This window comes from Lethenteron reissneri, chromosome 57 (assembly GCF_015708825.2).
Source record: "Lethenteron reissneri isolate LAM-NWPU_2019-01 chromosome 57, ASM1570882v1, whole genome shotgun sequence".
NCBI lineage: Eukaryota > Metazoa > Chordata > Hyperoartia > Petromyzontiformes > Petromyzontidae > Lethenteron > Lethenteron reissneri.
Genome location: NC_083835.1, coordinates 1,264,359 through 1,290,593, shown reverse-complemented (window position 1 = coordinate 1,290,593; position 26,235 = coordinate 1,264,359). Strand labels below are relative to the sequence as shown.

General features: G+C 49.7%; 1 protein-coding gene across 1 annotated transcript in view; it reads right to left on the bottom strand.

Annotated features, from left to right (window-relative positions):
- Positions 1-25,997, bottom strand: part of LOC133357201 (unconventional myosin-XVI-like) — a 170,747-nt gene extending 144,750 nt beyond the window's left edge. The window contains 4 exon segments of the mRNA XM_061575030.1: positions 2,719-2,827; positions 4,124-4,267; positions 7,680-7,750; positions 25,667-25,997. Of these exon segments, the coding sequence (XP_061431014.1) occupies positions 2,719-2,827; positions 4,124-4,267; positions 7,680-7,750; positions 25,667-25,967 (625 nt within the window). The 5' untranslated portion in view covers positions 25,968-25,997.
- Between the last annotated feature and the right edge of the window lie 238 nt (positions 25,998-26,235).

Below are 26,235 nucleotides of genomic sequence, written 5' to 3'. Positions count from 1 at the left end.
TGCCTACCTTACTACAGACCAATTCAGACCGTATTGGTCACCCCGTGCCCTTATAAATCTCAACGTTCATCCTACAAAGTCCCATCACAAGGGAGAAACACAACCAAATAGACATTTTCCCGTATTGAAACGGATGTACGCCGTATGGACCTGAAAACTCAATTTCCCTGGACAAGAATACGGGTTAACCGTATGGGTTGACAGCCATGCGTTCAGCTCCAGGTACCTAGCAGTTTTTTCGGGAGCTCAGTTCCTTGAGGAATTCAGTTCCTCAAGAAGCTCCCAGCGCGTGGAGCGGAACATTCGACATCGTGCCGAACAACACTCGGTGCTAATCTATGAAGAGAAGCCTTTAAATGGCATTGTACGGAAGAGGGGCCATTTCCAGAGAATTCCATTTATGGGGGAGCAGGTGTGAGGGCAACCCTAGATTTTGAGGCCACAACCCCTCGGGAATGGTAACAAATAACCCTAAATCTCCACCGGAGCGGTCAGACAGAGACGACTTTGCTCCGAAGGGGAGTGGCAGTTTGGTCTCCACGCAAGGACCTCCCCACCGATGTAAAGAAAAAGCGTAAATGTGCGGAGGGTTTATTGCTTACAGTGACATGCCGTGCAGTCATTGATATGAACTCTATTAACTGCCACGCACATACTGAAACCCATTAACCTTTGTAAATTTCCAGAATGTAAATCTTTGCTCGGGGAAATAATTCAGTGGCTGCGCTGCTCACAAAGAGACGGAAATAAATTACGGGGCCTGCTGTTGGCAGTGGGTGCAGAAGGCACGGCCAGGGATTAATTACTCACTGAATATTTTCCCGGTCGCTGGTAGACCGGAGTGGCTGGCATGAAAATAGTGGCCACTGCAATAGCCACAGGTACATTATACTGGATGTGGTGTGTTGGGTGCAAATATATTTTACAGGTCGCTGACCCGCACAGAACCCGGCTGAAATGAATCCCTGGGCACAGCTCAGAAAGCACTCACACAAACGTGCCTGCGTGCATCATTAACACTGCTTTACAACAGAACAATATAGTGGGCCGACATGCTGGACAATGGCTGGCTACTCTGATGGAATACTCGCTCACTATCTCACTCACTCGCTCACACACAACACTATAATATGCACTTACGTGCGCTGCCCTTTAGACGGGCAATTGCCCAACATATTCTTATATATATTTTTGTCCATGATAGAGCGATGATAATATGAGAATTCATGTGGCGAGTGGGTTTTTTATTCGTGCTAACAATGTACACGTGTTACTGTGTAAACAAAAGCATTAATAGAAAGTTCCTTCATAAAGCCTTTATAGATTTTTAGGGGAAGTGCTGTGAGTGAGCACCGATGAAGGCCGGAGCGGCACACGAGGGGCGGTGTAGCTCGATGGAGTTTACACACCAGGCCAGGTATAGTACTCACTTAAGGCTGAGTCGACCTAGGGGGGAGGCCTTTGACCGGTTCAGATAATCGTCGCCCGATGGTGGCCGGGTGTAAAGCTCGCTGTGTGTCGGAGTGCAGTGTGCTAACCATCACCACTGGCCCTCCTCTAGCACACACACACTCTCTCGCACTGCTTCCCAAGTACTCCCAGGAATACCAATGTTGGTTTCCATGAAAATAAAAAGGACCAAAGGGAGAGCTGTTTGTTTTCCCTTCCAGCGGAATGCCCTATCAAACAAAGAGGCAATGTTTGGCTCTCGAGCGCTGGGGGAGTGTTGTGGGGGAGCTGCTGTTATGGGGGGGGGGGGGGGCGAGGGGGGGCACCTCCATGGACAAATGATGCACTGCAGGCTACGCTGTTTGTGTTTGGCATGTTTATGTACATTAAAATCTAATGCTGCTCGCGAATGGTCCCGATGTACATTAATCTGCATTAAAACGAAACGATGCACGCGCGCATTGCATGGTTTATTAAAGCGCTCGGAAATTAAACTCCGCGAATTCGCTCGTCAGTACGTCCATCGCGATGGGGTCACGGTCCAGGCCGTCTCCCCGCTCAAGCGAGCAACACCGCGTCGCTCGCCTTTCTTCGAGGCCTCTCACCACAGTGGTAGGAATTCCACATTTCCACACCGAGGAGGCCAGTCCTTTCCATTAGGCTGACAAGCAATTTCTGTAGATCTACTTTTTGTGTTTAGCTTGTTAACCTCTCCCCCCCCCGCAGCACCACCGATTAGCACGGTTTTCTGCGCACGGTGCGAAAGAAGTTCAATTTACTTCGGTGCATCGTAGCGACCAATAGACTCGCAATGATGGCTGGTGATGAGAGCATAGACATTTGAAGCTGAAAGAACCCGATGCACTATGAAGAGGCAGGCTATGCTGGCGATGGTGGAAAATTGCAGAGGAAGTTACATTATAAACAGGCATACATAAACGCAATTGTACGCGAAATCGAATAAGACAAAATCATATCGAAATGAGAAACACAGCTATAGTTGTTAAAATTACACAAAGTGTAAATTAGACTTGTGATATCACAACTGTCAAACCATAGTTTGCAACAGTAGTGCTGATACAAGAGACACGATAATGAATGCATGACTAAAACGACGGATCTATAGCGATTATCGCATATAGTTCGCGACGATGATGACGACGACGACACAGAGGGTCAAGCAACAACAACAACAACACGTCCTCGAATCGCGCCGAGCGACGCGGAGGTAAGTAGCGGGTGGGTGGGTGGGTCGCCTGCGGAGCCCACCGTTCTCCTCCAGGTGCCGCAGCAGCAGGTGGCGGCACTGGGTGCCCTCGTGCGTGTAGTCCAGTGCGACATTCCCGTCCACGTCCTGCAGGAGCACGTTGGCTCCGGCCTGCGGGCAGCGGCACGAGAGGAGGGGGGGGAAGAGTGCCCGCGTACGGACGGCGTTACCGCAGCGCACGGGCCAGTCGCTGCACGTGGCCCGCACCGACGGAGACATTCACGGCAATGCGCTCGTCGTTGTCAGCGGCAGCAACCACCGTCAATCGACTGTGGGATGAAGGCCTCGCCGTGCTGTCGTCTCTCGCACGATTCTGCAATCGGCTCATCTGCCTACTTGCACATCCCGAAGACCCTCCAAAGGCCCCTCTCTCTATCTCTCTCTCTGTGTATGTTCACGACGAGTTTGTTGAGAGATTAAAATCTGCGGTGATGGTAGTGCGGCGACGTGGCCCCGCGGCAGCGAGTTCGCCACTTGTTGCAGAGGTTCATGATTCGAACTCCAGCGGTCGCGCTGGTCAATAACTGCAGGTGATATAATCATCATGCGCTGCCCTCTGCTTCACAGTGGACGTTAAATATCCTCTGATGTTATTCGTAAAAGAAGGCCATTGTGTGGCGGTGTCAGGGCCCAAAATTGCCAAGTTCTAAAATGGCTCGCAAATGACTCAATCGGGATTATACACAGGCAGAAATCATCGCCCCCATACTGGCATGACGCATACCCCAGGTCACTCCTGTGAATGAGACTCATGCTGATTCCTTTAGTTCTCATCTGGTGAAACACCTTGTTCATGAGCAAACATGGAAGAGCATTCTCTGATAGAACTACTGAACTAATAAACGTGCATACAAGTCATTGTGAGCTGTGGTGGTGGAGCATGTACCATCGTCATCATCATCAGACATGATCAACCCTCTTTTGGATAAAGCGTTCCCAAAGCCACTGCCATCCTTCATGATTCCGTAATGCAACAATCCACGTAGCACCTATAGAAACGTTGATTTATTCGGTCCATTTTCCCAGTGGACATCCACTCGCGTACCTTTCTTTGTTTGCCAGTTCGTTATTATTATTAACCATCACCAGCACTCCTTCAATAGGACGAATGATATCATCAACTTGCGTATTTCTCTTAATGAACGTGCTCTCCTTTCTGTCCCCCAACTTCATTACAACTTTTCCCCTCTCCAAGTTTCTTGGTGCAATTTAAAGCCATGCATTTCACCAAATGTCATCAGCATCATCATCATCGTCGTCGTCAGAGTTATGATTTGAAATAGAAATCCGGAGATGGCCACGTGGCTCTGGATGAACCGAACCAGCACGCCCGATATTCTGGTTTCCACTGAGGGTGACGATGGTGGTCGGGGGCTTAAAACGAACGAACGAACGGAGGTGCCCTACCAGAAGGAGGAGGAGCAGCACGTCCGCGTGGTCGCACGCGGCGGCGGCGTGCAGCGGCGTCCACGAGTCGTCGTCCTGCGCGTTCACGTCCGCCCCGCGCTCCAGCAGCAGCTCTGCCGCCAACACGTTGTTACTGCGCGCACTCTGGGGACACGGGGACACGGGGACACGGGGCATGGGGACACGGGGGCACGGGGACACGGGGGCATGGGGACACGGGGACACAGGGACACGGATATACAGAGACGCGGGGGGACATGGAGACATGGGGATACAGGGACATGAGGATACGGAGATACAGAGACATGGGGGAACATGGAGACACCAGGATAGAGGGAGACTTTTGTCAGGGGTATACAGGAACATGGAGACACAACATTTAACAATGGAGTACAACTGAACCAAACTGGGTACAACTGCACACAATTGTGAAATGTGGATTGTTCTCCAACACCACACCTGTGTTGCTGAATCAGTAATACATCGGCACGTTTGTTCAAGTCTCAACTTTATCAATTGTCTGTGTCGGGTGGAGGAGGGTGCACGACACATTAATTCACGCGATCTGACCCACAAATCAATTATGACTCATGATCTTAGTGAGTGAGAGTCCTGTACGTGCTGTTTCACAAGCTCTTTGGTGGTGAGGGGTCCTGAGAGCCCACACTGTAAGGCTAGTGACCGATTTCTACTCAATGTCATTTGTTTCAAAGCCTTTCAAAGCGTGGTCAACCTTCGCGTAGACTGGCATAGAAATGTGGAATTCCCATGCCTGTCGCGGGCTGCCAATGTTTTGAGTGTAGGGGACAGTTTTATCGTGAAAGTTGAGGCAATGCATGCTGGGTAATACATATTTAATCCCAACATGCCACTGCCACTGCTCAGAGGTTAAAAATGTTGAGGTGGTGATTATGAAATATTTACATGCCAATGTGTGCGGAAATAAATTGGTTTGTATGAATTATTAAAACCCATATCCTCCACTATTTGAAGGGGCTCTGTAGCAGGAACCTTAGCTTCCTGCTACAGCTTCCTGCTATGGGCAAATCTCTGCACAGATGAATAGAGCCAGTGAATAGAAATTGTACCCATCATCATCATCATCAGCCATGATCAATCTACCGCTGAATGAAGGCCTACAGTCATCACAATCTGTCAAGCTCATGCGATGTAATAATGCACCTGGTACTTGCACGTGTGTGCTGATTCCATCGCTCCATCTCTACTTTGAGGCATTCCATTGGTTAGCTGCCACTCCATAACCCTTGAGAGCGACTAGCATAATTCTTTCTACCAAACGAAGTACATTTTTTGTCTCTGTATTGTCTATCTCACTCGTCAGCCTAAAAGTAGTAGCATTTGTATCAAATTGGCATGATATTAATATCATTCTGACAGGGGCAATTCGAGTGTGCTTGCATTCATTCCACATGCCCAGTTGTGTCTGGCACACACACTGCCCGTTCCCTTCCCAGATTTCTCCGCGCAGAGGGCATCCGTTGCCTCGCCACTGTCCGCACGAGCCGTCTAGTTCGCGTTGTCTTTTTAATCCGTCTCCATCATAACGATCTCTCTTGCTTCCACTCTGCCTCGTGTTGTACACTTTCATCAGAGCCATTCATCCACATTGCATTTCAAGCGACGTGACGCACGCTTACCAAATTATATTACACACGTGTAAATTCAACATGACGTCGTCTTACTCTCAGATTTTATTTCCTCTTTCGAAGCAAAAGTCAAAGTGTTTTCCTGCACGACCGAGCGTTCGCCGGTACGGTCCCTATAGGAGAACCCCTCTCATCCGTGGCCCTATTACCCGCTAATCATACTCTCCGTGGCCCTATTACTCACTAATCCTATCTACGGTAGCTGTCGGGTTAACGAAATCTACTGTAATCCGCGGCCCTATTTCTTTCCCTTATCTGTGGTTATTCGCCCAGAGTGAATGTAGCAAAGTGGTCCTCTTAATGCTCGCAATTTTTGTCAGGGATAAGAGGAGCCGCGTGGCAAATTCATCGCATTCTCAGCGAATATGATCAGGTTATTGCCATAATTGTGAAAAATCGTGGAAAAGTCTTCATCCACAATTCTGCCAGTCGCCACATAATGCTGGTTATGAGCAACAGCGAAGCGTCATGCTCAAATTGTAAATGCTGTGGATTAGCGCTCCAACACACCGTTTCGTTCACGTGTACCGGGTGGAGGTGTGGTTACGACACATTTGCATTTATGCAATCAAACACCAAAAAAAAAACGTTGTCATGAATGAATGTATATTATTTGTACTCTCTGCACTCACGACTCTCCCCTTTTTTGAGCAGAACCATCTCATCGGTGTTTCACCAGTCTCTCCACCCACACTCAAAAACGTGTACTTCATTTTGAAATCTCCATGTATATTGCACTCGTACGAGGCTTATACCTACACTGGAACAGCCCCGCACAAGGAGTCGTCCAATCTGGGGCGCTTTCATGCATTATTACACACAGCAACGTACATTCTGCAAAGAGCCATTATTGAACAATCCTTTATATAGAATCGCGCGAATGTCAATGAAATGCCACGCGGTAACTCTTATCTCGGCGACCAGAGGAATGACAATGCATTGGCATTACAATCCACGTGATTTGATCAGTGGAAATTAGAAAATAATAACAGCGCAGTTATTAGCCTTTCGGCACGTGTTATTCTTCATCACCTCCCTATTACATTTCTATCCATTACACTTGACCCTGACACTACGGAGGAAATTAAGATCAAATTGAGCCTCATAATGTGTAGTGATTAACTCATTGTCATTATCATCAACAGCCAATATCATCTTTCTCAACAATTACGGCCCGCATATTGGAGACCACGAGATAGCTATTGTCAGTGGGTTGCCACGATTCACTAAAGCCCAGGGCTCACAACGTCCTACCTGGCCGCCGTCATCAGGCCGGTAGTGTCATCACGGTTATCGGGTCGGATTTAAAACGTTCTGTTCAGTGGCGGCCGCCTGTAATTGTAGTTTGATTGGGGCAGCATGATCACCCCGTTCCACTCCCACGTTGATGACACGGGCCTCTGTGTTGGATGATTGGGCGGCTTACAATGATGCCCGGACATTTCGCGCAAAATCGATTCCTCCAATCCCGCCACGGTGCCACCTTTCCCTTGTCCGTTCACGTGCAAATAAAGTAATTGTGCACCCGCACACACGGCCGATGACCGCTCATTTACGTCTACGTTTGTGTATATTTGCGTCCCATGTTTTATAGACAAGACCGCATTCAAGTTAAGATATTTCAAATATCAATATGAAGCAATGACTAAGATTCGTCGTGTAGTCTTAACAGATTGTTGGGGCAAGTGCTGTTGGCGGGCACCTATTAAGGCCGCAATGACACACTAGGTGGTGGTTTGCCAGGTACCATGCCCGGCGCCTTCTAGTGCTGATGTTCACACACTGCACAAAGGTACTCGTTTAAAGCTGAGTCGACCTAAGGGAAGCACAAAACCGGTTCAGATCATTGTCACTGATCTCACGGTCGGTAACAACCATCGCGAACTCACCGTGTGAAGCAGGGAGTTTCCATTCAAGTTTTTTGCGTTGGGGTTGAAAGAGTCTTTAAGCAGCTTCAAAACTGTGGCGAGAAAACACACACAATGTAGCCTACGGTCATCCGACTTGTTCACAGTGAGCAAGCTATTGATGAATTGTAAGGCATACCATCCCATTTTCATATTCTTGGTTCATTCGGTAAAGTCACGTAGATAGAAAAATAAAAATGAAAACTAAACCCCACGACAAAACGTCGTGGGTTTGAATTTGTATTTATTTAAATTTTAATATTATCATTAGTCACGCTGTCCTTTTTGTAAATGCTCTTGATGAGTACAACGTCTAAGTGTTCACCCTCATCCATGCTCAATCGACTGCTGGAGAAGGCCCTCCCAGGCCACCGCCACCATCCTCGTGCAAGCATCCGCCTCGCACCTGCAACGTCGACCACTGGGTGGACGCGTTCCATCCCTCGTGTCGCATTCTGCACGCTTGAATCCGTCACGGGTTTTCCCAGAGTTCCAAGGCTCGTTACGTTAAGAAGATTCAAATTAAGATAATTGTCTCATTCCCGAGGAGAAAGATGAAACACAATTTTAATTTTACTAAGTGAACACTCGCATTTCATTGGAAATGGTATTCCTCTATATTTATAATCAATTTCACACACCGACGACTCGCAGATGCTGAGCCTGTAGCAGGGAGGGGGGCATGGTGGCTCTACAGCCACATGTGTGGCCTCTTGGCAAATGGCAATGCCCAGTGCAATTTTACTAAAAATCAGAAGCTGACAGTCCCGCTTAGCGTCAACCACACCCTGAGTGAGAGGCTGCTTGGCGCAGGACAATCACAGAGACACATCAAGAGCTGCCGAGCTGACGCCGCTCACATCCACGTTAATATCACACGCAGACGCGCACGCAGGACGAGAATAAGCCGGGTTCCTACCTCATGTTTAGCTAATGGTAGGTATCTTGGTAGTCAACGGCTACAAAAACATGACACGTAAAGCGTCGTGGCCAATGAACCGCTTGCTCGCACAACTGCTGGTGGAGGGGCCTTCGCTGCAGAGGGCTCTAGAGGGGCCCTCTTCTCGTGGGTACCTGGCCTTCACCTCCACGCTGGCCAGACATCTCGGAAGAAGGTGCGTTCACCGAACGTACTACAGGCGGTGGCGATCGACTAACCGTTGTTGCAGGCGGGGAGAAATTTGAGATTTGGACAGAGGTAGGCATAGGGGGTGGGAGAGATTTAAGAAACGTGCCCCGTTGTGTCGACTGCCACGCCGGGAGATCGAGCCGGCGATCACTGCTGGCTGATGTAACCCACAAAGCAAGCATCCGGTGCTCAGATTAAACCGAACTTTAATTGAGAATAATACGTAAAACAAATCAATGCTGCCATTACTGTGTGAAGTTAATTTAATTGACAAGACAAAGGCTAAGATGGATAATGGCATTTTAAGTCTCGTTTATTAGCTTGCAGACTGGGAAATTAAATTGAGGGCCTGTTTATAGATTATCCGGCAAGCGGAAGACAAAGTGCGACATTCTGCAGTCTCGTCCCACCAGATTCAAATTCATCTCGAAAAGTGCCCCAACAATGAGACGCTGATTCTTGGCCGAACGCATTGGATTTAAAATGGCGTTTGGCTCTCGCCATCGTTACAATTTCACAATTCTATCGATTGCTTGAAATCCTCAACCTCAAAGTGAACGTTGTGCCCACGTAAAAATGTGTCTAAACTCAATAAACAAATGCTACAATTCTCTGAACACTGATATATAATATGACATTGCAGCCTGCCTGGCAAGCGGCTCAGGCATGAGCGACCTTGCTAGGCTGTCACTGTCCAGAAACATTGTTATTGATTGCCGTCTGGATGTCTGGGATGGCAAACAAAATTGTTCAAGTTTATTTGGGGAACCACGGTAAAAGAGAATGCTATTGAATGGCACTTTAGAGCAATTTAGGAAATTTACACATTTTAATAGGACCAGTCTGAAAGTTGTGGCGATTAGGGAGAAGCGTCTGTTGTGGTTAATGGGCGAGGCCTTCGGATAAAAAGAAAGTACAATAATAATGTAGACTGCTTTAGTATATTTAAGGAAAGATTAAAGTTGGCAGCAATTACTAAAATGTAAGACTCGCTCCATTGTTTCAGCTGCCGCGCCGGGAGTTAGAATCGAACCGGCGGCCTCTGGTGGCAAGTCCCGTGGTGCTAACCGTTCCGTTAGCACCACGGTAGCGTCCACGTGACAATAATGTAATCAAGATCAACCCGTAGTCTGATCTCACAACCTCATCGCTTTGGATATCACGTGGAAGGAGCCCCCATCTGCTGCGCAGAGACAAGAACTTGCCAAAAAAAACCTGTAATTACAGAGCGGTCGTTACAATAAAAAAAAGACTGCAATTGTATGTCCCAAAAGTGCAGTTTTCAGGCTGTTACGCCCGGAATGCAGCGACCTCTTGACGATCAATGGTGTCACTTTTTCTTACGGCCATTTACAGCAGATGATGCCGCGCCGTAAATCAAAGAGAAATCACCGCGTGGCCCAAGGAATGAAACCATCGACCTCCTCCCCAACATGGATTGGCTCCGTGGTGAGAATGTACGTGGGACAGCGTGTCCGCGATTGTCCAATTGGCAAGACGTCTGGAAGTTGTGTGCTGTTCCACAATTTTACAGCTGCTATTTCAGGACACGCTTTGCCACCAAATCACCTGGAATGCACCCGATCCCATCAACTTCACCGGGCTGAGCCTGGACGAGTGTTTTCATTGGTGAGCACCATGCACATACAGGATTGTCGTAGGGTTTGCGGAGCTACGCGGTATGCAGTAGTGCAGATACATGCATTGTTGCACTGTACTTCTGCGTCCGTGCTGTCCGCCAGCACCAACCAGCGCTGACAGGCGTGGTGCATTGTGGTCAAAAACCTGCCCCCTCCCATGGTACTCATCCAGCAGCGGCGTGCAAATGCACATTCTGCACAGGGGTTGAGTGAGTTTGATTCACGGCTAACGTCAGTTGCTCGTAATAATCTGAAGCGGTCTTGCGCCCGCCCCTTCAATAACCTGCACTGACAGGCGTGGTGAAGTATGGTCAAACACAACGCCCCATTACCGACACGGCGTGGCGAGGTCTTCATTCAGCAACGTACCACACTGCCTTGAGATCCAATGGCCTTGAGATACGATAGCAATACAAAGCTGTGGTTGTAATTGCATGCCATTTGTTACACCCCCACATATTGTATATCAATAATAATAATACAAAATGAAAACTCTGAACTGCCCTTGATGTAATGCGCACAATGGTGATCTCCAATGTTGTATACTCTATTCCCTAAGAATGGAATAAAAATAAACGGACCATCACTTGGTGAGAGGTGGTGTAGGCTTGCATGTCCCTGGGCAGCAATTAGCGCTACGCTGCGCTACGAACCCGGCGACCCGAGTTCGATTCCCGCTCACGGCCAACACCGGTGAGGATTATCTAAAGCAGTCCCTGGGCGTCCCCTAGGTCGACTCAGCCTCAAATGAGTAACTGGTGCGATGTGTAAACGTCGCCACTGGGGAGACAAAGGCGGCCGGGCGTGGTGCTAGCCACCCACCCCCTCGTGTGCCTTGCCGGCCTTCATAGGTGCTCGCTAACAGCACTTGTCCCAACAGTCTGTTCAGGCTATATTGGGGACCTTTGTCTCTGCATGCGCTCGTGTTCATATATTCCCAGTAAACATGCCAACGTTGGGAAAACGTTGGCATGTGGTTGGAACCGTTGGCCCAAGAATACGTGTTCAGTGTGTTTACGTGTGTGTGTGTGTTCACGTGGGTGTATTTAAGGCAGTGTGTGTGTGTGCTGTATCTGCGTGCGTAACATGTATGTATTTATGCGTAAGTGCATGCGAGTGTGTGTTTGCCTCTGTACGCAATATTTGCATGAACGTGCTGACATGTGTGTGTATGTGTGTGCATGCACATGTTGAAGCGTGCGCGTGCTTGCATCCGTGTCTGCAGAACTCTCCGCCACAGTAAACGTCGAACGTTGGAGCAACGTTGGTGCGACGGTTTCGACTGCATGCCAATGTTGGGCCAGCCTTGGCAAGTTACGGGTAACGCTGCATATTGCTCGGCACGATGTCCGACGTTTCACTACACATCCTGGGTGCTTCTTCAGGAATGGAAACGCCCGACGGAATGCCGAACAGCAACGCTGTTTCAGCCCCCCAAGTAATACACTGGGGAGCCTGTGCAGCGCCAAAGGCAAACACGAACGCGGTGGTGCCCGTGAGGATGTGAATTTGGGTGCTTGTGTGCTCAAGCATGCGCCCCATCACATAGTGTGTTTGTGTATTGAGTGTGAGCGTGTGTGTGCGTGCGAGCCTGCGTGTGTGTGCGTGTGTGTGACCGTGTCTGCGTGCGTGTGCGTGCGTGTGTGTGCGTGTGTGTGCGTGTGTGTGCGCGTGTGTGTGCGTGTGTGCGTGCGTCTGTGTGCGTGCGCGTGTGTGCGCGTGTGTGTGTGCGTGTGTGCGCGTGTATGTGTGAGTGTGTGTGTGCGTGTGTGTGCGTGTGTGTGTGCGTGTATGTGTGAGTGTGTGCGTGTGTGTGTGTGCGTGTGTGTGCGCGTGTGTACGTCGGGGTCTTTGGGAGCACAGCGGTTGGTGCACTCCCCTCCGAATCCCGTCCGCGCCAATTCACGTCTCAGCCGCGGTCAACATCGGCCGCGATTATTCAAACCATTCCTGGGCCTCCCCTAGGTCGACTCAGCCGCAAATGAGTACCTGGTGCGGTGCGTAAACATCGTCACTGGCGAGACAAAGGCTGCCGGGCGTGGTGTTGGCCACCCACCCCCTCGTGTGCCGTGCCGGCCTTCATAGGTGCTGCTCGCTAACAACACTTGCCCCTGCAGTCTGTCAAGGCTACACGTGGGGCGTCGGGGGGGGGGTCTTCATCCTTGTCGCGTGTTGTAGACACGTGAGCCACCGCACATTACACAGCAGCAGCCTGCAGAGCCTCGCCGGGGTCCCGCGCCGGTCGACTGCCTCGTCAGCCCGTTGCCGGGACGACGGCGAACGACGGCGGGACGTGGTGGCTAGGGCGCGCGTAATGGCGTGATGAATGAGAAGTGTGACCTTGCAGCCGCAGCAGCGGCTGCAGCGGTGGCCTCTGACTGCACTGCACTGGGACTCGGCGAACGCTCCCTCGGAGATCCACGCCGCGCATCGCCATGGATACCTCCTCCCTCCGCCTCCATCGCCACCACCAATCTCCTCTTCTCCAGGACTTCAAAAAAATATTTTCGCGTCTTTTTTTTTTGTATAGAATCATACCTCGACACGTGACAGTATTTGAATTTCAATGAGAGACGGAGTGCGGTAGATGACGAAAAAAAGGAATGCCACGGACAAAATCCAGAGAACGAACGGCAAATGAGAGACACGTGACGTGTAAAACGTGAATGAGTCAACGTGGGCCTGTGTGTGTGGTCGACTCAGCCTCAAATGAGTACCCGGGGTGGTGTGTAAATATCGCTACTGGGGAGACAAAGGCAGCCGGGCGTGGTGTTGGCCACGCATCCCCTCGTGTGCTGTACTGGCCTTCATAGGTGCTCGCTAACAACACTTGCCCCAGCAGTCTGTTAAGGCTATACGAGGGATCTTCATCTTTGTGCAGGACACGTTGACAGAACGTGTGACGGCTGGTGGATGGAGACTTATGGCTAAATGGCAGTCAAAGATTGAAGAAGTCTCGCTTTAAAGAGGGGGAACCCCCAGGGAGATGGAGCGAGATCATCGTGCGTCTAAAAATGGAACTGGATTGCATTGCAGGGTCCCGAGGGATGATAATGACGACGATGATAACTCGAATAGCCCTCAATCTAGCAGTGGCTCTACCATAGCTGATGATGAACATGATTTGGATGTCTAGATTTGAAGTTTTCGTGACTGCAAGAATCCATACTCTTTGGTTCTTTAGGTAAAGTCATCATCATCATCAGGTACCTAATGATGATTGCTTGTGTTACAATCGAAACGTCGTGATTTAATTTATTTTATTTTATACCTACGTGACTTTACCGAAAGAACCAAAGAGTATGATTTGGATGTGTCTAATTCTAACCCAAAATATTGTCCAGGTATAATTATTTTCTTAGCTTTCACTGTGTTTGTTATTCTTATAATTGTTGTGCCACTATGAGTAATGGAGCGATGTGATATTTGGCTGGTATATCACCGTGTGCCAGAGTCACGTGGTGATGGGGAAACGGCGTAATTTCAGCAACAACAACAACAACAAATTAACAACGTCAAGCAATGTCTCTGCAAGCTACATGGCATTTGTTAAGGTCCCAGGGCTGCCAAGGGGTTCAATCTGTTTCTCTGCAGGTTTCTCTCGCCACCGACAAATTGCGTCTGAAATGGCTCTCACCTTGACCCAACGTTTAATTGTAATTCAAATAAATGCCCTCCTCCGTTAGCCTCATTAAAGGTGGACGGTTGAGCTTTCGTAATGCCCCTACGTTAGCCCAAGTTTTTGCCACACACTCGCTAATTCAGCCACCCAGCAGTAACTTAACAATAACAACATATTTCATATTACGTGAATGGATAGGCCAGTGGTGTGTGTGGCAAGTCTGGGCCCATACAGAGCATTACTAAGGCTTAACCATCCACTTCCAAGTGTCCCTGAGTGCCCCCTGTAGTGTCGGGGGTGAGGGGTGGGGACTGTTGGGGGCTATGCCCCCCCCCATTCCGCGCCACCAGTCGCTGAACCTCAGCCCCGCTTAAAAATTCTAACTGCACAATGAATCCACAGGTCATCGCAGCCATTCCTCATATCACATCCGAGTGAACGATAGTAAAATTTTTTTTGCTGATGCCCCAACTGCTAACTCGGCATCATCAGATAATTTGTGAACTGAGTTCAGATTCGTCACGTTTATATGCTTTGTTTAAATACTGTGCACTTTCAATTGTTCGTGATGTAACCAAATCGCCCGTTGCGAAAGAGGGCAATGCTACTCCACGTGGGCTGCTTCAATGAGGGAGACGAACGGGCTGACCGATATTCGAGATAGGGGGTCAGAGATTGTCCAGAAAGCAGTTGGACTGTAAATGAATGAACAGCCGAAATCAGCGTCTCATATCGGGTTGGTTTAGGTTCAATAATTACAGCCAATTTTGGCAATCTGAATGCTAAATGGATTCTTGTCGTTCACCATAATTTCAAAAAATGAAACACACTCACACGTCCTAAGTTTCTCACGATGTGAAGCTTTAAATGTTTCGCAGTTTAAGACAATTTAATTGGGGGTTACTTAACCAGATGGTGGCCAACTGAGATTCGTTACGTCTCTTGGTAGACTGACTCGAGTGACAGTAATTGCGTAGAAACGAGTAAACAATATGTTTGTTCTCTTACTATTACATTGCAATTTCCAAAGTTGCGGAGTCTGGCTCTGTACAATGTGATAAAATAGCCTTCCCTTGGACCACATGTTACACTTTCAAATCAACCCTTTCAAAATGACTCCACAACTGCCGGGATTTAAATGTCGCAAGCTAAGCTACCTGACGAGCCAACGCTATCAGAATGAAAGTGACACATACTGCTGCTTTTCCATTGCCATGGAGACGAATGAAATATCCCCCGTGTAGCCTTAACAGACTGTAGGGGCAGGTGCTGTTAGCGAGCACCTATGAAAGCCGGCACGGTACACGAGGGGGTAGATGACCAGCACCACGGCCAACCGCATTTGTCTCCCCAGTGGCGATGTTTACACGCCGCACAAGGTACTCATTTGAGGCTGAATCGACCTAGGGGTGGCCCAACACCGGTTCAGATAATCGTCACTGGTGCTGGCTGTGAACGGGAATCGAACCCGTGTCGCCGGGTTCGTGGCGCGGCGCGCTGACCGCGACACAACCGCTCCCGACACACGCACACCACAACACACTCCACAATACACACACAACAAAGAAGACAACGATCCACCGCACAGCTTTGACAGACTGGTGGGTGCAAGTGCTGTTCGCCAGTAGCACCTATGAAGGCCGACACGGCACACGAGGGGGGGGGGGTGTGGGTGTCCAGCCCCACGCACAGGCGGCTGTTGGACCGATCGTCGTGACTTCGGGAAGAGAGACGTGACAACAGGGCCCGGCCCAGCGCGGCCCCTGTCCGTCACCCACCGGCCAAACGACCCCCAACCGCCCCCACCTCGATCGAACCTCCTCGCTCGCTCGCTCGCTCACTGCCCTGCTGTGAAATCCCGATCGCCACCTGTCCAAAATCAAAACGCCACGTGTTTACTTAGCAGCGATCTCGATGCTGCAGCGGTCAGCGTGCGCGCGCCCGATCGTCAAGCGCGAGCGTGCGGCGGTAAGTTGTGTCGGTTCACGGCGAGCCGCATTTGTCCGCGATTTTTGTTGTCGTGAATTTTCTTCCACCCCCAGTCGTGTCCTGACTGCGATGTCGGCGTCGCGTCAGGGAGACGCAGCATCCTTTCGGACTTCTCGCACAGCAGGCTGCAAGCCCTTCGCGTCGCAGAACGGCCCACGGAAGCGGAGATCACAGAGCTACCTCTGAGATCCACGCAAGCAGTAGAGGCCAGCACTTTCACACCTGCTCAGCGTACGAGAGTGAGATCAGACTCACAACAGGCTGAACCTTACATTTTGCAGAGCTATAACAAGCGCAGTGGCTAGTGCGCTGCGCTACGAACGCGGCGACCTGAGTTTGGCCAACACCGGCGGTGAGTGATATCCGAACCGGTCACGAGTCCCCCCCCACCCTTCACCAACCAGCACCGACCTCCACTGGCTAGCGTGGTGAAGTATGGTCAATCTACCCACGTGATGACACGGGCGTGGTGAAGACATCATACAGCAACAGATTGACGTAAAGTCGTACAGAATTTGCGAAAGCGATGGATTTCAATAGGGGTGAATATTTACGTATCTTATATAGATATTTCATTTCATGCTGCTGTGAGAGAGAGAGAGAACTGTTTCTGCTAAATTTAAATGGATAGGAAGATAGATTTAGCTGGAAGGGCTCCCAATCAGAACGCCATATTCAATTCATATCTTTACACTCGTCTTGTCACTTCCATTGATGGGGAATTCACTTCCTCAGCCAAATCATTTGTGCACGTGATCGTTTTTTTTTGTTATTGAAAATGACTGAACACGAACCAATAACACTCATGCAAACAGGGGCCATAACTACAGCCTTTAAAACTGATATATCCAACCCTAACAACAACGTAAGAAAAAAACAGATTTTTTAAAATGAAATTATAGAAAATAGCAAATATACAACGGTGAACGTAAATAAAAATCGGGGCGGAGGGAATTATTACAAAACCGATACAAATGCCGGCGCTAAATATCAAAGTGTTTATCAGCAGGTGAGAACCAATTCACGTCGAGTATCTGTTTAACAAAACAATTAGATTGGAATAATGTCAGCAATTTAGATTTAATTCTCTTCCTGCATTCGCAAATAATGTTTGAATTTTTTTTTAGCAATTGGATCCATAAATAGGCCCAGCGAGGGTGATAGTGCTGTGAAACCAACACACACCAGATCCCAGTGTGCCTGACATGTGCTATCTTGTCATTCAGTGTTGCTGGAAGGTCATCTTTCTTTCAATTTGAAGATTTCAAGGACAATTTTCACGCCCATGAATCTCCCGCACATTTCGGGCCAAGGGCAATCATAGTTTGCCAGTCCCATGTGCATTTTCACAAATTTGCTTAAATCAGGCGTGGTGAGTGGAGCGGAGTTACCGCACCACACACCGAATGCTCCACTGCAGCCTCCTGGCCAAGCGCGACTACTGGGAACGTAGAAGAGACGAATCGGAGGATCACCCACGCCTGGGCCTCTGTCTGCAGTACACACCTGCAAGTTCATGATGCAAATGTCAGTGCTTTGTTTCAAGAGGTAATACAACTCAGTAGAAATTCTGGATGATTTCCCCTTCCCTCTAAAGCGAAGCCTGTGGCCAGCGTATAATGTGTGTGCTTTGAATGGTAATTTGCAATTCCAAAGAGGATTCCCCTTCATCTGTGAACCTTTCACCCCGTGCTCTCTCTTGCAGGGACATCACAATAATTAATAATGATTTCAACTTGTAACGCTCCCACCGCACGCTATCCGCTCACTCGTAACGAGAGACAATGACGCAGAGGCACGAGGAGCAACATAGCAATCGTGGCATCTCGTGTTCGCTGACATTTATACGATCAGTTATTGAGCGCATACATTTTATGATAAGAAAAAAATGTTTATCGTATTCGAGTGGGTTCCTTAGACCAAACTCACATTGAACAAAAGCACACATTTTGCTTTGCGTAATTTGAAACGCGAGAGAGTTAATAAAGAGTCGTGGATGCAGCAACCTCAGTTGCTGCAGACGTCACGTGACCCAATTACACGCAACTTCTACTTCAGCCTGTTTACGTACGTACGTATTGTGAACTTCTTTCGCACCGTACGTAGCCGACCGTGCTGATCGGAGGTTTAGCCATGGCGCGGTGGTGAGCGGCAACGGCAATAAAAACCCAGAGACCTGAGTTTGATGAACGTCTTCTGCTAACATTGGCGGCGAGGGATATCTGGAACCAACCCTGGGCAGCATATTCGCTGACAGGCACTGACCAACGTGGTGAAGTATGGTCAAACACCCCTCCCGGTGACCCGCAGGACGTGGGTTAGACCCCCACCCTTCAGCGGGGCATATAAAGCTGTGTTTGTGCCTGTTTGTATAGATGAGGATCGGTAGTGTATCGGTTATCGCGAAACACTACGAATCTTGTGACCCGAGTTCGATTCCCGCTCGCGGCCAACAGCGGTGATGATTATCTGAACCGATCCTGGGCCTTCCCCTAGGTAGACTCAGCCTCAAATGAGTACCTTGTGCGGTGTGTAAACATCGCCACTGGGGAGACAAAGGTGGCCGGTGTTGGCTACCCATTCGTGCCTTTATCGGTGCTGGCTAACAGCACTTGCCCCAACAGTCTGTTGAGGCTCTTACGGGGGGCCTGCGTCTATCTCTATATAGATGACGCGCTGCTGCTGCTGTAAACCCATCAGTGAGGTGGCAGGAGGTGCCCCATCGAGCAGCGGTGGCAGCGATGGCAGTCAGTGTGGGCGGCCGGCAACGGCAGTGTTGAAACTCTTTCATTTCTGCTCGATTGTAGAGCACAAAAACCGAGCGCTCACAGCGTGACCCTCGGGTCGCGGTTTTCCCTTTGCGGGATGCATTCCTGACCCGCATCGGGGGCCTCCACCCTGACCCGAGCTGCCGCGGCACCACAACACCGGGGCTCTGGTTTGACCCAATTCAGACTGTTCAGTCTCTCTCTCTTTCTCTGTGTCTCTCCACTGCTCATCATAACGACTTCGGTGGCACGCAATTGCTCTTCATCGATTCACCAATTATGTTACAGGGTGGCACTGTGCTTGTGCGTTCTTCCCCTTCGGATTCTCCGCTTTCTTCCAATAGCTAACCTGCCCCCATGCAATGTATTTCGTGTCGGGCAAACATCCTATTGCTAGCAAAAAATTATCCTGAAATTATTGAATTGGGGTGATTCAAGGGAACATTACTTCGACTGTCAAAACCTGACAAGATGGCCATGAAAATGAGTCTTGAGACTCAGGGCTTATTGGGTAATCAAGGACGCTTATACAAAACATATTTCTCGAGCTTCTACGAAAACCACTAAATAGCATGTGTGGGAATTAATCCGTTATTTTGTAGCCTTTTTCTGTCTGCGGGAATGTATCTTAAGGATATATTTTCAACCAGTGCACACTGACAGCTATGACATGGATCTGAAGATTGACAAGACGAACAAACACTGAGAAGTACGCAAATAAGCACGGGGAGATGCGCGCCTGGTACCAAAACTCGCACCACACTCGGTCCACACTGAGGGACACTGAAGGGAACACGTGGACCAGGGGGCAGACACACCATCTGAGACATCTTAGCGATGAACACTAACAGGAGGGCACGTGGTGGAATGCCATCCGAGAGACGCGTTCAAGACAACAACGACGGCGACTACGCACTGATGTAACTGTGAGCCAAGTTGAAATTCACTACAAATAATCATAACACTGCAATGCACTTGCTGTGAGCTGGTTTAATTTGACTTGCGTTCACAATCGTATCTATCTGCACTTCTAATTAATAGCGCATCTGCCGACGGAGCAGCCAATGGGGGCTGACAGATGGGGCTTATGCCTATAAACATGAAAAGGCATTTGACCGAGATAAAGGAGTTTGCTGACAGTTGGATAAGGCTGTGAACGATGAAATGTCTCTCAAGAAATATTGTGTTAACCCAGGAAAGCCTCTGCTGAGTCTCGAGACTTTTTTCACGAGGGTCTCGGTTAAGTTTTTTTTTCTCTCGCAGAAGGTGGTGATGTTGGTGTGTAACCCCAAATGAGTGATTTAAAGGTAATGTTTCAGCATCGGGATGTTTGGCCAATACCAATAACATTGTGAATGTGTTTATTTTGCTACAGGAAGAAACCAGAAAACTCAGAACTCCCATTCAGGACAGCGAGAGAACATGCAACGCCACATGCACACAAAGACAAAGCTCCCCCGTATAGCCTTAAGAGACTGTTTGGCAAGTGCTGTTAGCGAGCACCTATGAAGGCCGGCACAGTACACAAGGGGTGGGTGGCCAGCACCACACACACCCCACAAGGTACTGATTTGTGGCTGAGTCGACCGAGGGGAAGCCCAGGATCGATTCAGATAATCGTCACTGGTGTTGACCGCGGGAATCGAACCCCGGTCGCTAGGTTCACAGCGCAGCACGCTAACCACTACACTACCACTCCCCACGCACACACTCACACACTCACACACACATACTCACATACTCACTCACACACTCACATACACACTCACACACTCACAAACACACTCACACACTCACACACACATACTCACATACACACTCACACACTCACATACACACTCACACACTCACATACACACTCACACACTCACATACACACTAACACACTCACACACTCATATACTCACACACTCACATACTCACATACTCACACACTCACACACTCACATATACACTCACACACTCACATACTCACACACTCACACACTCACACACTCACATACTCACACACTCACATACTCACACACTCACATACTCACACACTCACATACATACTCACACACTCACATACTCACACACATTGCAGAACTGGGGGAGAATTCCACACAGAAAGTCGCCCGAGTCTGTAATTGAACCCAGTTGCTTGTTGCTGTGCGGCACGAGCTTCACCACCACGCCACCACCTTGTCGCCCTCTGGAGTGTCATCTCTCTTTCAACGTGATTTTGCGACGCAATCAACAAATGTAGGCTGCAAGCCTTTAATCGGAATAGACTTAAGAAGGCTGGGACCAACAAACCTAACAGATTTAACACGCAAAGGTGTGCTGCTCGCAATCGGCAGGGATGCACGGCTCCCACCGTGCGTGCTCACGCCACGTTCACTCGATTTGTTTCCAGCCTGCACGCGTTTTCCCCCGTTGCGATGGGATTTCGTATCACCGGCGGTGTTGCATTTCATTTTTTTCTATTTTGTTTCTTTCTACGTGAGAGCAAATGTGTTGCTGGCACGGGTTCGTCGCGGTTGCAGCGGCTTCTCCGACGCGCTTTCGGATTCTTGTCTGGCGAAACATTGAAACGAATCGTTTCATCGTGGCAATTCCTCACGGATGCACGTGGGGGGTTGTTGCTGTTGTTGCTGTTGTTGTTATTTTACAGCCGTGTATGCGTGCGTGCTTAATTGGCGTCGATCTCCGGCGAGGATAAACCCTCTCGGTGACTGAAAACAACAACAACTCCAGATGTTTGTGCGTTTTACCGCCTGTGTCAAATAAAACAAAAAATCATGTTTAGACGCACATGGCCTGGCTCAGTGACTTCGTGAATGATACTAAAACAAGTCCAAATGATGACGCCGATGATGGCTTACAGAGACATTGACGTGCAGGCGATTTACTGCCATTCACCGTGCCCTCACCTGTGCAGGTAAATAAATAAATAACAAGTCCACACCTATGGGGACCTCATTTGCCAGTAAAAATATGATAATTGGTTCTTTACCCTTCTATCTGGCAACAAAACTGACACCTTTTTGCAAGGAGTCATGTTTGCATAGACCGCAATACCTGCCGTCATAATACGGTCTATGCAAACATGACTCCTTGCAAAAAGGTGTCAGTTTTGTTGCCAGATAGAAGGGTAAAGAACCAATTATCAAGTCCACACCTATTCTCAATCGTTAGCTGTGGACAGGAATCGAACTCGGGTGGTTGGGCTCACAGCACGATACCGTACCCACTGTACCATCCATTCATGCACCTGCCTTGCAGAAGCAGAAGGATCAAGATACAATATGTTGAGATTGCAATCCACAGTTACGTCCAGGAATGGATGTTGTGGGACGTGAATTCCCTTCAAGCCAAACCATCGTCTATGCACAAGTTGGGTGGCAATGCAGATTCGGAGGTTCGCGTGATTCACTCCGTCTTTAAAGGGCCCACAGTAACGGCAACAATAAGAACGGAAATTGAACTCATTCTCATGATTCAGGACTCTGGAAGTGGATAGGGTGGCTAAGGGGTTAAAGCTGAATTCCTTGGATTTAATGTGCACAATGAAACGATACCAAAAGGTCTTTAAGTGGCCACTGTGTGGCAGGTGACACGCGGACATCGCCAGAAACCGTCCGTCACCTCCACGCGAACTGCCCAGGCGGGGTAATAAAGTGTGGCCAGTGGCCGTCCGTCTAGACCAGGGGTGGGGAACCTTTTTTCTGCCAAAGGCCATTTGGATATTTATAACATCATTCCCGGGCCATACAAAATTATCAACTTAAAAATGTGCCTGTTATGTTTCGTCAAACATTTAATTAACTCACCCCTAATGTGACGGCTGGAACTGCATCTAGTTGGTGAGGCGTGTGATGTTAGCTGGTATTAATGATGTTGCTACTCGCAACTGCTTTTCCACGTTTGTTCCTAAATTTATTGAATTTCGAGTCCAACCTGCGGTTGCCTTGGCATGGCCACACCAAATGATTTCGCGGGCCTTACACGGCCCACGGGCCAGACGCTCTCCACCCCTGGTCTCGGCCGTCGCTGTGAGCGAGGAGGTATCCACCCTTTCCGATCTCACCACGAAGCTGTACTCCCTCTGGTTGCTCCGCCCGGTGCGATCGAGCGCCAATCTTCGTGCAAAGCGTCGCCGACTCTCTGACCGACGCGTCCGTTTCGACTCGCGGAGTCTGTGGCGGCGTGTGGCGGCGTGAGTGGAGCGGTTTCTAGTTGTGTGTTCCTTCCCCTCGATCGCTGGGTGTATCTCGCGATGCGGCCTTGCCCGGACGTTCATTCGCCCATGGGGGCCCCATTCACTGGGTGACGCGTTCCCCAGTACTCCATTTGTTTGGGGGGTAAATATGTCATGGATGGATTTCGGGCGGCAATTGATATGCCTCGCATCATGGGTGCTGTGATTAGCAACGGTGGTGAGATGTGAACTGTCTCGCCTGGTGTGCAGGAGGTCGTGGGTTCGATCCCGACCTTGACGCCTGCTGCTGTACATTTTGAGTTTGCGTGTCTCTCTCTCCCCGTGGTCGCGTGGATTTTTCTCCAGGTTTACCCCTCCACATTTAGAAACGCGCGTTTAGACTATTTGGCTGCTGCCATACATTTCCACATGATAAGCCACTTAGTTGAGCTATCATTTGCAGTAGAAAGGCCGCTTCTGAAAAAGAGCTAAACAGCTCAGAGTAAAAAAATGAAAATAGTTTTTTAAAGCGTGGCCGCAATCTAAATCGTTTGCTAACCCAATTTTTTAAAAGCACAATCTTTGTGAGCAACGCGCCTGGGCAATAAGAACACATTTCCTATTTTCTCGTGATCAGACGGCTACACTGCCTCCCTGTGTGCTGCCTTGACACCTGCGTTGGAATGTTGTTAACCAAATAAACGTAATATAAAGTTACATTAAAAAAAGACAAATCTAATATAGATATTTGTATTTCAGCCTGCAACGCACGAATGCCCGTTTTATCCCAGCGTGTGGCGTGCACGTGAATGCTAATGTGGCCGGCGTCTTTGGCGGCCCTCTGTGTGTGAGTGTGTGTGCGTGTGTGCGTGTGTGCGTGTGTGGGTGTGTGTGTGTGCGTGTGTGCGTGTGTGGGGAGCGGTAGTGTAGCGGTTAGCGCGCTGCGCTATGAACCTGGCAACCCGAGTTCGATTCCCGCTCACGGCCAACACCAATGACGATTATCTGAACCGGTCCTGGGCCTCCCCTAGGTCGACTCAGCCTGAAATGAGTACCTGGTGCGGTGTGTAAACATCGCTACTAGGGAGACAAAGGCGGTTGGGCGTGGTGCTGGCCACCCACCCCCTCGTGTACCGTTCTGGCCTTCATAGGTGCTCGCTAACAGCACTTGCCCCTACAGTCTGTTAAGGCTATACGGGGGATCTTTGTCTTTATGTGCGTGTGTGCGTGTGTGAGTGCGTGTGTGAGTGCGTGTGTGCGTGCGTGTGCGTGCGTGTGTGTGCGTGTGTGTGTGCGTGTGTGCGCGTGTATGTGAGTGTGTGTGTGTGCGTGCGTGTGTGCGTGCGTGCGATGTAGCAAAATTGAGGCCCGATGTAGCTAAGCGCCGGGGCCACATTGCGGAATCAGTAAATCACTTAGAGCCACAGAGGAGGCCAGGACACAGGCAGTTAAGCAGAATGATCACCCGAGTGTACGTCGGCTCATTATGCACACGGCGCTCTCACGGTGAAAAAAAAAGGCAATTCCGAAACACCTCCATGACTTGAATAATAACAACTACGACGACTACTACTACTATTATTATTAGAGCAAACGCATTGGCTACCACGGCAGAGATAGCCTTGCCTCGTTTGCCCCGCATCTTTTTTTGGTAATTAATTAGCGATTAGATTAATTCCAGCATTCACTATTGCACGGTGATTATGAAAAATAAATACCATTTTCAGCGGCGCAGTTATTATGAATGAAAGCGGTGTTTGTTATGATCACGTTCATTATTATCAGTTAAATACCTCATGAATCATGGGTGCGAGTCTACATTAAAGTGCTTCGCTGTGTAATGCTGCTCTTTGAAATTGAACGATACTATTGGAAGAAAGTCGTTATCGATGTGTTTTTTTTCATAGTTTTTCGTGATTAAACGGCGTGGCCCAGATACGTCGGTCCGTAATGGTTGTTGACCCAGTGAACACATCAATTCGGCAGCATTGTCTCAAGACAAGCAACCGCTGGACCGGTTTTCAAGCTCAGTGATCGTCAGCAGAGTGAGGCTCGCTTGAATCAATGCTAGCGAGCTGCCAGACGTTCAAGGCAAGAAGCCTCTCTTGACGCTACGGGATCCGAGTTCCACGCAAATATCTCACAATACAAAACTCAACGTAATCACGAACATCGTCGCGCAGAAGACATACATTCCTTATATATTTATGAAGTTATTTACACAATTACAAAGTATTATATACAGTATATACGTTCATGAAGTTATTAAAATCCTCCACGACGACGCCAATGATCACTGACAGCTGAGACAGCTCCTCGTTATCCGGTCACGAGGGGCGGTGCGCCCCAGGGAGCGCGGTTGGTTGCCGACCGAGCGAACGGGCGACCGGGCGACCGAGCGAGTGACTGAGCGAGCAAGCGGCCGAGTGACAGAGCGAGTGACCGACCGAGCGAGCGACCGAGTGACCGATCGAGCGACCGATCGAGCGACCGAGTGAACGAGCGAGCGAGCGACCGACTGAGCGATCGAGCGAGTGACCGAGCGAGCGAGCGACCGAGTGACCGATGACCGACTGAGTGACCGAGCGAGCGAGTGACCGACCTAGTGACCGACCGAGCGAGCGAGCGAGTGACGTACCCTCCTTATCGTCGTGCTGCAGGATGGCGTCGTGCAGCATCTCCAGGCGGCCGAACGCCGCTCGCGCCACGGTCCGGCGCCCGCCGGCGCTCCTCCCCGTCCTGGGCGCTCCGGCCCCACCGCCGGCCCCACCGCCGGCCCCACCGCCGGCCTCACCGCCGGCCCCACCGCGGCCGCCGTGCCGCCGCAGCTCGCGCTCGCGCTGGTAGTAGGCGTGCAGCTGGGCGCAGCGAGCCCTCCGCACCAGCCGCTGCCGCTGGCCCAGCGGCAGGGACTCTAGCAGGCACTGCTCCACGTCCATGTCATAGGAGCGGAAGGCATGGCACAAGCGGTAGCAACCTGGGGCGGGTCACAGCAAAGACAACGGTCCCCACGTGGAGCCTCAGCAGACTGTTGGGTGTGAGTGCTGTTCGCGAGTGGCACCTATGAGAGACCGAGGGCGTGGGTGGCCAGCACCGCGCCCGACCGCCTTTGTCTACCCAGTGCGTGGGTGAATAGGTGGGTAGGTGAGTGAGTGTGTGAGTGGGTGAGTGGGTTGCATGGTGATTGGACACAGTGCTAAGGGATTT